General features: G+C 38.1%; 1 protein-coding gene across 1 annotated transcript in view; it reads right to left on the reverse strand.

Moving 5' to 3' along the window:
* Window positions 1-10738, reverse strand: part of KIF13A (kinesin family member 13A) — a 49638-nt gene extending 38900 nt beyond the window's left edge. Inside the window, exons 1-9 of the mRNA XM_086608918.1 lie at window positions 10684-10738; window positions 9681-9817; window positions 9071-9283; window positions 7219-7329; window positions 5959-6093; window positions 4668-4798; window positions 2714-2800; window positions 2440-2606; window positions 1218-1340 (exon numbers count right to left, since the gene is read on the reverse strand). Coding sequence (XP_086465044.1) covers window positions 1218-1340; window positions 2440-2606; window positions 2714-2800; window positions 4668-4798; window positions 5959-6093; window positions 7219-7329; window positions 9071-9283; window positions 9681-9817; window positions 10684-10738 — 1159 coding nt within the window. The remainder of the gene's footprint in view (window positions 1-1217; window positions 1341-2439; window positions 2607-2713; window positions 2801-4667; window positions 4799-5958; window positions 6094-7218; window positions 7330-9070; window positions 9284-9680; window positions 9818-10683) is intronic.
* Window positions 10739-12461: the final 1723 nt, after the last annotated feature.

The raw sequence follows: 12461 nt of genomic DNA on the forward strand, positions 1-12461 counted from the left end.
CTACGAGAATAAAGTAAACTTCTTCGCTGCATTCTGTGTTTGCCCAGCATCACAAATTAGCAGCACAAAGCTGATCTGACAGAATCCCAGAAAGGTGGTGAACATACTGAAGGGAGGAAGGAATCCAGATGTTTTCTTTACAGCTGTTTTCAAGCTTTCAAGTTTTCCTCAGAGCTCCTCTGGAGCCAGATGCAATATGTGACATTGTTTTACTGGTTACATGCCATAAAAACAAATGTGTTTGCGCCCTGGAGAAGCTACGGTATTTATTTAAAGAGGGTTACTGCTCTTGAATAGGTCAAGGGGGAACAAAACCCAAAACAAAGGAAAATCAGAAACTCTTGCTTTGGGCTGTATCAAATCACTGATGTGAAAGAAAAATCCCAAATCCATACATGCCTATAAAATAATTATCTAATGAAATTTTTAAGATATCCCTTTATCGCCCCCCTAGGGTTTCACCAGAAGATATAGATAACAGAATTAACTGTCTTCAGTTATTTAATTATTTCTTCTTCCTGATCCATATTTATTTTTCATTTTAAGGAAGAATAAATAAATAGTATTGCAACAAAGCTGCTTTACTTCTTACCCAACAAACGGAAAGCCTGTCAGAAAAAACTTTATTTTAGCTGTACCACTGAGGAGAACAGAACCTGGAAGTGCTATCCAGCTTCAAATCAAAAGATCAGCCTATGATCCTCAGAGTCACTTATTTCGTCAAGGTTTTATTATCACTTACTACTCCAACTTAGTTAAGCAACACCTAAGGGAGCAGAAGGGAGCAGAAGAGACAAGAAGCAGAATAACTCAGTTCTGATGTCTCTGAAACTGTGCAACATGTGCGACTGCTAACACTCCCTGTGCACTAGGGAAGAAAGAGCTCTAAGGAACAGTAATGTCTGCACTGTTCTTGAGCAAAGACACAGAAAACAACCAATCAAGACAAAAATTGGCCTGGACCACAATCCAGCCTAAAACAAAGCCTACTGGACTAAAATGTAAAGACGCTTGAAATATTGTGAAGAAACATTTCCATCAGCTAGATAACACCACATGAAAACAAAAAAATGACACCCTCTGTCCAAAGAACACTGACTCATTGCAGACTACTACAGTTTAGTCAAATCTCCGGTTAGTGACAAGCAGACCAAGCATCAATTAATGCTTTCAAACTTCTCCGGCAGACTCATGCATGAGCCAATCGAGTTCAAAACCTTTGTCCCAGTTTTGGCACAGATATGGGATGGTTTGAGGCCTTAAGACAGGCAACAGAATCTTCACAAGAGATGACAACACTGAAGACCACCAGGATGGCAGATTCATCGGAAATTCGTCTCCTGGTATAAGTGAACCATAGTGAGAATATTTCTGTTATCAAACAGTAATTGCACATCAATTTAAATCCCTAAGCCTGTAACTTACTCACACAAGCAATCCCATTAAAATCAAACTGTAAAAACCCTGCAAACTATTGCTAGAGCATCAAGCATATGAAACCATCATGCTGTACTCAACAGCAAAACAGAGAGTTAAAGAGGAGTCTAAGTAAAAAGTATATACTGTATTTCAGCACGTAAACCATAGCAAACAATGGAAATACTGCAAGGATATGAAGAAAGCAGAACAGGAAGCAATGAAACACCATCTACTGTGTCTTCTTGGTCAGTGACGAAAAACCAACGCATTTGCCTTTCTAATTTTGTGTATTAAAAAACCTGTATAAAGCATTTAGTAGTTTACCAGAACTTCCTCATACCATATTATATCACAGGAACTATGACTTTGCCTTCTGAAAATCATGAAAACACCGTATTGTTTTATATATATCATGTAATTATTTTATATAGACTGTATTTTATTATACTGTCCAAAAAAGGCATGACAATAGGTTTTAACAACGATTAGATAAAATATTGAGAGTGACCAAGCATTAAAAACCATGCTAGCTGACATATGACTATTGGTTTGTTACCATTTCAGTGTTTTTCTACTAAGGTTAAAACACTGTCAGTAATATTTGATACAAAAGGAAGGATGAAACTAACTGAGCCATATCTGGAGCACCCTTTTGTCCGCAGTAACTTGCAAAAGCAAGAGGTTAGTAGCGCTTGGATGATTATTTGACAGGCATAGGATTACAACTCTGCACTATAAAAGAAGTAGATGTACAGATAAAAGTTTTGTGTCAGGGCACAAACTGACATATTGATTTGTGCGTGTATTTACACCTAGGTGCATATATTTTTTTATTTTTATATATTTATTTTATATATATATATGTACATACACGCACACATATATATGTATATTAAAAAATCTTTTTCTGAAAAGGCTCCAAAGGCCCTTGGAGCAAGTGCATCACTTGTTTTACCTAGAAATTAAGTTCCATGCTGAATTTGTTAGACCATCCAAAAGAACATTTCTATTTGGCCTTACCGTTACTATTCAGTGTCTTCATAATAACTTCCATTTGTGCAAACTCGTAGTTGTAGTCTGGTTCCGAAGAAGCTTCACTAGCTGCATCCAGATCATGTTCTCCTAACGAGGTTTCTTTCTCAAGGTCTTTCAGCCAATCTCGTCGTTTCCTCTTTGGTAAATTGATCCTGTGTAAAAATTGAAATTCAGTTTCTAAAAAGTTTATGCAGAACAGTGGAAGGAAAAAAAAATAGGCTGAATGTAAAGAGGCTGGAATGTAAATATCGACTATTACCTAAAAAAGTGGTTGTTTCCCCATAATATTCTATCTCCATGCCATAACTGAGTGACAGAACATACCAGTGCACCATTTACACAGGATCTGAAAGAAGAAAATACAACTTCGGTGAAATCCTAAAAATAAAAGGTTGAAAAGTAACTACAAGATCTACTGTTTCTCCCATCTACAGACAGTGACTGGTATCATAAGATGCAGAAATCTGCTAAGCTCTCACTAAAGAATCAATGGGAAAGTTACTGGTCTGATTTCTACTGTCAGAATTAAACACGAAGCACCTTTCCCCTACAGCTCTGGCTGGTACAACTCTTCAGTAAACATACAGACAAGGTTGCTTTTAGTTGCACAGCTTTCTTTAAGTGCCCTTGTCTCAAACTGGGTCACTGCCTGTTTCTTATAAACAGTCTGTAAACTTGGATGCATGCAAGTCCTACTGATAAAGCTCTCCAAGACACAAGTTAGTCAACACAGTCGTAAAACACACTGTTAACATACTAGGCATTCAAGCGTAAGAAAAAACCCTTAGATCTAAGTTTCATTCTTTCAACAAGTGGAGTCTGTATTATTAACAAGGGTCTATTTTTGTGAACATCTGGCATACTGCTACATTTGCATTTAGGTTTCTTTGTATTTAAGTTTCAATCACAAAATGGGAAAAATGGAGTTGTTGAACTTTTGCATATGTGAATTAAAAAGCAGAACGTTTTATTTGAAAAGAAAAAAACCTTAAGTAAAATGAAAAAAGCCTTTTCACATGCAGCGTTCTGAATCCAGCTGTCTCTTTCAAGTAAGTCAACACAAACATGTAAGCATTTAATTTAAAACCAAATTTTTTCATTTTTTTCAATTAAATTCAGGTAATTAAATTTCTGTTGACACTAGTATATTAAGAATAGCTACTTAAACACTGCAGATCAGGCGTGAGTAAAACAAAATATATTTTTTACAGTGACATGTGCCTTTGTTCATGCCAGTCAAAATGACTGATTTCCAGTACAGTAACTATCACAAGTCTGAATCCCTTCTGTTTGAAATTTTATACCGTAGGCTGCAGAAGAAAAATGCAAATGCTAAGAGGTATTTTACTGAAGGCAGAATGAAAGAGAGTAGATTTTTTAAAAGGTGTGTCTAAAACTTTTATTTCTGATTCTAATACTAATCTACACATTATTTAGATATTCAGATCTCAGACAAGCAGCATGACTATTAACTAGGACGAAGGTAGAGCTTATCACACACCATTGAAGATGAAGTGACATTTACAATTCTACCCAAGAAGCCACAGTGCCCCCCTAAATGAAAAATAATTAAAATACAGAAGTAGAAACAAAAGGAGAAATGTGACTTCACACCGCATATTTACTAGACATAACAGTAACTAAAGATTTAGAAAAGAATGTAAATATCTTCAGATCTTTAAAACACCTCTCTCTCACAAAATACTGAGTTTCACAACAGGAATTACTCACGAGGCACGATTTATCCTCCCCCATCAAGATACAGCCTGCTATACCATTGCACGGGTTGGAATAGCCAGCAGTATCTCATTGATCCTGTTAGCATCCAAGATACAGACAAGCAATGGTCCCTCATTCCTCCTGAATACCTTCCTCCAATGGTTTATTCTGAGCCAAACCACTGTAGCCTGCTACACTGCAAAGTGGGTGGGGAAATCTCAATTATATCGCTGAATTTCACTTCCAAGTATAGAATCATAGAATCATAGAATGGTTAGGGCTGGAAGGGACCTTCAAAGGTCATCTAGTCCAACCCCCCTGCAAGGAACAAGGATATCTCCAACTAGATCAGTATCTCTAAGTCACCTACATTGAAGCTACTAGTCGATCAGAATGTAAGATACTTCTGACTACGTAAAACAAAAATGCATGCAAGTTACCTTCCAGTAAAGAAAAGCAAACACATCACTGCAAAGCACTGCTATCTTCCTTACCTTGCATTTTCTTTTGGTGTGAGAGTAACTTCCCCATCTAAAGCAATATCAATCTCACAGTGTTCTGGTTGGATTCCTATACCAAAGAGCTGTATATCCTGAGAGGTATCTGCACCAACTCTTGTGTGATCCTAGAAAATAAGCTGTTATTAGAAGACAAGCAAACTACCACTGTTTATATAACTAAGACAATATTGGCTAAAGCATTGAGACTGCACAATCTATGTGCTCTCCTTCGCCAAGCACTTCTGCAGAGCAGAAATGGTTCCACAGCAGATCTAAAGACTGTAAAAGCAACACACAAACTGTTTTTCTACTCTGCATTTTATCTTCATACAGTTTTAGATAAAGCAAAGTAAAGCAGTTGAAGCACAAATTTTGGTTTAAAAAAATATTCTTAGACTGTGCTTGCATAAAAGCAATAATGCAAATAGTGAAGAAAACCAGCCATGTCATATAGCGATATATAACGGAGGACAACATGGACAGTAAAACAAGGAGCACAGAGTTGACTGCTTTTCAGAGAACAGCTATACGGCAACTCAACTAAACATATTGATCTCTACATAATTTCAAGTCTACTGTAAATTCTGCTGAAATACTATACTTTGCTGTTGTTAGAGAAGTTGTGCTTTATTTGCTACTGTTCAAATACAGAAGCCCTTTCTCAGCCACTAAAGTAGAAAAGTAACTATAAAACCAGACATGATAGTCGTTCATATCTTACTGACAAGGAGCTCACGCTTCCTTACAAACGTACTAGGTTTGTATTTGACACCATTTCACTCTGACATGAGACTATGCTAAACAGGACAGTATGAAAGCTAGCGGCACTAAGAAAATACATTTCTGTAAATTTTTTTCTCTTAAGCTTTTCTGTCATCGAAGACTATGTTTACTCTTACCGATTACCACTAAACATCATCTCTTTATGATTAATTCATTGAATATTTAAAGCAATCCTCAGTTCGCTAACAAAAATGAGCATCTAACATGAGGCGCTCACTTCAAGTTCAGACCAAAAGGCTATTCACATCCTGTCTGGAAAAGCTAGAATTTATCTCAACACTGGCACACACTGAGCACTTCTCCCACTGTTGGCAATCAGGAGATCAATTAGGAAAACAATGAAGCTGAACTGCAAAAGGAGAACAAAAGCCTTAACAGCAGGAGGAGGCCTATCCTAGCCTTAAAAATCTAAATACACTCTGAATAACAAATTAAGCCAGAAATTCAAAACAATAAACAAGAGTCCTTTCATTATGTGTAAACATCCTGTTTACATTCTTACCTTTAAATAGTAAACCAAAAGCTCATTGAGCGCAGGGTCTGCATTCAGGTTCACCAGGTAACACTTGTCATCCCCAACCTTGATACCAGAGGACTCAAGAGAAATTCCCATGCTCTCTAACTGTCTCTGCCTCTCCTGCAAGCAAAAAAATAGGTTATCTTGCCTGCTGCAATAGGTAGAGAAGTACAGCAAGTAAATGAAAGCAGAGCAACTAAAGCTGAAGATGCACATGATGAGCATGCATTACATATATCACTACCAGAAAAAGAACTTAAGACATTGATTGGTCAAGAATCATATGTTTAACAGAATTTATTTTTACACATCAACAATAAAAAGTTAGATTTAATCCTCAAAAAGTGGAACTTACTTACCTAAGCAGCCCTATCGGTTTTATCAGAGCTTCTTGTAAGTAACACAATGTGGCTTTGAACCTTTATGTTAGTTAAAAATTAATCTCAGTTGCAGTTACTTCAAAGATAATCATAGCCATAGATAATTTAGAAAATAGCATGGCACAGTTTAGGTTTATTCTTTTGCAGTATTATTATTAGTTCAGCTAAAGCATCTACTTGATCACACGTCTTTCGCTTTGCTACAGTTTGGGGGTTTTTTGTTTGGCTGGTTGGGTTTGGTTTTTCCCCCGCCTTTTATTTATTTAAACAGTGGTTGCACAAATGCATACTTCTAGAACATTAGGACTAGAAAGGGAAACCAATAGCCATTCTCCAAGCTATAGATGGTGGAAATGATGGAAAAGTACACTGGAATCCAGAAGTCTTGTTTTAAATACGATAATAAAAATGACCAAACATTAGTGAATACATGTACACATTTTTCTTCTCTGGTTTAGAAGTCACTAAAAGCAAAAGCAACAAATACTGCCCAAAATTCTGAACCTTTTGTGATTCTTCATTTCTTAGTCATTTCAAGGGAAACACATCCAAGATCCTACTGGGGGTCTTATAAATGAGCTGCCCAAACAGATTTTGTTATTTCAAAATAAAATATTAGCTTTTATCAATGATATCATGACCTAGCTACATTTATTCTAATGAAACTTAGATTTAAAAAAAAAAAAAAAAAAAAACACAACAAACAAAGAAACAGAACAACCTCAAAAAACATGAAAAGACAAAAAGCCAGCAGAATTCTAACTAGCTGGTGGGGAAGACAGCATGGTCCACTAAAGCTCATGAAATTCAGCTGACTTGCACTATATCGGTATCTAGTCTTTCCTCCATAAAATTTCCGGAATACCTGTGCAATTTCTTCCGTTTTCCTTAGCTTTTCTTCCCAGGTAACTGTTAGCTCTTTTATTAGTTTTTCAGATTCTTCCAATTTTTCCTTCAGTTCTGGTGCCTTCATAGCCTAAAAGATACAAATCAGCAAAAACCTTCAGCTACTCTTCCCACTGCAAGGTCCGCTTGCACAAGGAAACTGAACACAGCAACAAAATATGAAATGCAACAAGTAGAGGTTTCAACTACATCCCCAGGTTTTCATGGCAGAAGAGGAAGAAACAGGTCACTTGCAAAGGAAGAGGACGGAATCAGCCTGTAACAGGTCTGCATCTGAAATAGCTGAAGATCAACATAGCTCCAAAGGCTAATGGAACCAACAAAATCTCTGGGCCTGGCCACTCAAGCTTCAGTGTCTGTACAAGAACATCTGAACTTTTAAAATCTTTAAGTCTTAGCTGTCTAAAGTTCAACTGCAACGTTTTTCTTCCAACATTAGTTTCAAACACAAATTCCTCTTGATACTTAGCCGTCCACTCTATCCTGGTTTTGTAAGTGTTCCTAGAGTCACCTGAAAGCTTTCAGACTGACCCTGTTGATTACCTGCAAAGGAAGGCATGCTCTGGAGCTAACGCAAGCTTCTCCTTTCACAATCAGAAACAAAAGCAAAGGGCTCAAATATGTCCAGTGCCAGGTAACAATTCAACAGGCTGGCCTATAGCTCCATATAACTGTTTTTAATGGAAGATGTAAGAGAAAAAGCTTTCCAAAAAAATTAGTAAGACTTTGGACACCTTCCTACCGCTTGTGTTCAGCCACGGTGTACCAACATAACTAAGAACGTGCTGTAACAGTATTTTCTGATTTAATATATGGGATTAGAACAGAATTTCATTTACCAAAAAAGTGAACAGCTGCTTTTTCTTAAAGCAGATTTCAGCCTGTAAGGAACTGATCATACAAAGCACACTATTCCTTAAATGAACACGAAGTTTAAACACCACAGAAACTTACTCGCAGACACACTTAGAATCATAGGCTGGTTTGGGTTGGAAGAGACCTCAAAGATCATCTAGTTCCAACTCCCATGCCATGGGGCAGGGACACCCTCCACTACACCAGGTTGCCCAAACCTGTTCTTTATTCACCAGTATTCAACCCACTTTATTCACCAGTATTCGCCCCATTTCTGTTCTTTATTCACCAGTACTTTGTGTCTTGCCTGAAAAGATAAAAAAAATATTTTCCTACAGTGCAGTGCCTAATTTCTCCAGATGTCACCAAGTAAACTATCCCACCCTGATACTTTACTCTCCAATTAGAAGTATAAATCTAAGATAAGCAGCGGTCACAGTGTTAACTGTGAAGGCAGTAAAGCAAATTGCTGATGGTTTTGGTGTTGCGCTTTTGACAATTTTTTATAAATTTTCACAAATGTCAAGGAGAGAAAAGTCCCACATATTTTGTGGTCCAATATAAGACTTATGGCTTTTCACACTTTTCCATTTGACATCATAAAATTATATAGTCCACCAATGCTGAAAAAATTTCTGCTAATAAGCCTACCAAATAAAGTTGTACTTGAGCTCTTATCTGTGCTGCATCAATTACTGCTAGACATAAAGCTCTTCAAGAACAGTCTATTCTGACAAGAGTCACTATCGGTACAATGCTGTCATTAAAAAGTTGTTAAAAATAAGCAAACATTATGTTAGATTTATTTCAGAAAACAAGGTTAATTATTTAAAAAAAAAAAGCACAAGACTCTTCCTTTCCTCATTTGTAAGACTTAAAAAGAAAGCTAGTCTTCCAGCCAGAGTCTGACATTTCCTTGGGAAACTCAGTTTATGTTGTACTGCGAATACTGTTACCTCAGCTTGTGAGAGCTGCTCTTTCAGTTTTTCAACTTCTTCACGCAATTCTCTGATGACCCTAGCATTTGGATCTTCATTCACCACTGCATGATTAACTATCCTTTTGGCTCTGTCTGCGTATCTCAGAGTAGAGAGTGTTTCTTCATAGTTGTCTGCTGCTGGACTAATTGTGGCTATCATAGCAGTTTGGCTGTTTCCTCCCAAGTTGTCCTGCAGAGTGCAACCACAGAAAGTTTGAGTGTTAAAAAGTGTTTTAAGACTGTACAATGTCTTTACAAAGATACTTAAAATACAAAACTTACTATTTAGACACTGAAAGGTACTCCGGATGTAAACTAACCAATATGATCCATAAACATTTCCAGCTGCCTCCACCAGCTTTGATTCCACTACAACTGTAAACAGCCAAATAGGACTTTACATAGAATTAACACAAGATACACTTAGCTGTCCGTATTACTTGGAACAGCTTACAGCTATGACACCTCCTGAGCTCATTTCTTTAAAAAACAGATTAGAAGACCACGTACATAGAGGTATGCTACAATGATCATATCCACTATTAGATGACATCTTGTGAACAGGGTGAACAGAAAATATTAATTACCTTGAGAAGCCAAGTGAGTACAGAGTCTCTGTAAGGCACAAACTTGTTTTTCCCCTTCCCTGCTGCTTGGTCAGCAAGTGATGATATAACCAAGCCCAGCGTTGAAAGCGACCTATTAACGCAACACAGAAGAACAGCTTTAACACATATTTCAAATGTAGATTTAATAACACACAGAAAAGGGAATTTAGAGTTAAATTTGTTAGAGTTTAATTTGTGCTCTGCAGAACTTGACATCCAATTTTTACAATATCATAGACCAAATTAAGTTGGAAATGACCACAGGAGATCAGATAGCCCACTGCTGCCCTGGTCCAAAGAGGGCAATGTATTTATAAAGCTACATATATGGAAGAAAAGATTGCTGTCTACAGTGTTCATCTCCTCTGGTACTAAGACCAAGTTCAGGAAGACTGAGACTAAGCTGAAATATTCAAGTGTTTAAATAGTTTGAAAAGTGTAAAGCAGACTGCTTCAGTACATGGAGAATCACTGCCTTTGCTTAGAAGACCTACCTTTTCTCAGAGACTAAAATCTTTCCATCCTGGATTGCTGCCTCGTGACACTCTTACGAGTCAGCATTGGCAGCACCGCAAGAATCCCCTGTCTCTAGGAACAATGTTTTAAGAGCACTGACTCAATAACGACTAAAACTGAACAATTCTATATCCATAAGGAGGCATTCTCAAGACAAGACATCTAGGCCCGAAGAAATAGTCTGCCTGGTGAAGACAGTAACTAATCAGCCATCACACCAACACTGGAAGACTGCTCATCAGAAGAGACTGATTAGGAGGTCCCCTGACAAATGGGTTGAACTAATTGAGGAGGTGCCTCACTAGCGTCTTGTGGGTGGGAATGGACCAAATAATCTCCCAGTTACAAAAAATGTTGCACAAACATGAAGAGAAAAGAGCCCAAATTACTTAGCAGACAGCCACATCCCAAACACCACTCTAGAATTGTGAACAAATCAGGTAACTCGTTCATTTGGTACACGTACCACTTCTACCGACAGGGGTAACTGCATTAGCAATCTGTGCAAAGAATCTGTGCATTATGTAATCCAATTGTTATACAATCCTGTGTAAATTTTAAGTGACATCAGGGCTCTTTGGGTGAGTATGTTTAAGATAATGAGCCAGCTCAGGGAGCCTGGGAACATTAACAGATACCTAAAGGGTTTTAAAACAGACAGCACTGAAGCCCAAGAGCATACTGGTCTGTCATACTCATGCTCAATTATCCAGCTGCTCTTTATAAATACCAAGGAGAACTTCAGTACCATCGTAATTACACAGTCAAATGTATCTTTAATTGTACTGTTCCACTCCAATCTTTTGAGTTTTCTTTCAAAGCAGTAGCACTATTTCAGTTGATAGAGTGTTTGCCCAGTTTGTAACAGGGCCTTAGAGCTGCTTGAAAACTACCAGTGGTTCAGAAATAACATTTAGAAGATGACAAAAATGTTGCAGAAGACTATTTCAAGGAAGACATCTGAGGGTCAGGTGACAAGAACCATTACATGTATCAAAAAGATGTCTCATACTGCATATAGCATGAAGTGGTATGAAGATATAGCATAGGACCTGAAAGCAAAATTAAAAGAAAAATAAATTTAAGGAAGAGGGCTAGGCAATCTGATCTCCCAAGAGAACATTCCATTTTGTAAATTTGTCTGTGGGATTACTTCCAGTTCACCTCTGAAAACTTTGCAGCAAAAAGGACAGTGAAGTTTTAGTTTGTGACCTAAACAAAAGCCTAACAACCTCTGAAAGCTTGTGAGAGGGAGATGGAGGAGGGAGAATTGGCTTTTGTCTCCAATCTCTGGTCTCCACAGACAGAGATGACAGCGTGCTAAACATGCGAGAACAAACAGGAGGATGCAGTATGCTGCTCCGTAGCAGCCTCCTACAGCACAACTGAAAAGCACCACCAGCATATTCCCAATGGAGTCACCTTCAAGAAGCATCAAGTTAAAAAATCACCCTGACCTATTTTCCTCCCATTCCTCTTTCTCTCTTTAAACAAGGGGAAATGTGAAAAATAAAGCCAAAAAGAAAAGGACACTCAGAAGAGGGATGGGAAGAACCGGGATGCAAAAAGGCCCATCATGAAAACTTCCACAACAGGGCTGCAACACCAATTTGAGTTATGGGCACTGTATTTTAATGAACAGGAAATTATAAGCTACACTTTATTAACACAGGATTAAAAGATGTGATAATACTCCTGCTCCTTATAAATACTGATTTTATTTCAAGACTAACTGTTAACGTCTGCAATAAAAGCAAAACTGGAGTCTTTTATGTATTCTGCTTGAGATTTCATAATACAAAGCTGTCTAAAGACTTTAAGGAAAGCAGTAAAAGAAACGGCTGCCCAACAAAATAATTAGAGGGCTCATGGGCTGCTTTGCTTCATGCTAAATGCCGCATCAGAGATCTGTCATTACTTTGATCCTATCTCACGCTGCTTACGTAACGAATCAAGCAGAAGGCCTCAGCCCGGAGCACGCAGCAGACTGAGGCAGGTCAGAAGCAGCAGAGTGAACTGAAATGGTGCAAGAGCCTGGGAAAGCCCCATTGCTGCACACTTGCTGTTCTCGCCCCTATTCCTCAGGCACCCCCAGGCTGCCCTTGCTAGCCGGAAGCTTGCAGACTCCCACTGCGGGCCTGAGCCAGAAGCGTTGGAAGGGAAGCGGTGCTTCCTCACCACAGGGAACAACTCTGTCCCTAAATGACACCGAAGCTACTTCTGTACAATTTGCATCCAAACTCT

Source organism: Tauraco erythrolophus, chromosome 3 (genome assembly GCF_009769465.1).
Source record: "Tauraco erythrolophus isolate bTauEry1 chromosome 3, bTauEry1.pri, whole genome shotgun sequence".
NCBI classification, from domain to species: domain Eukaryota; kingdom Metazoa; phylum Chordata; class Aves; order Musophagiformes; family Musophagidae; genus Tauraco; species Tauraco erythrolophus.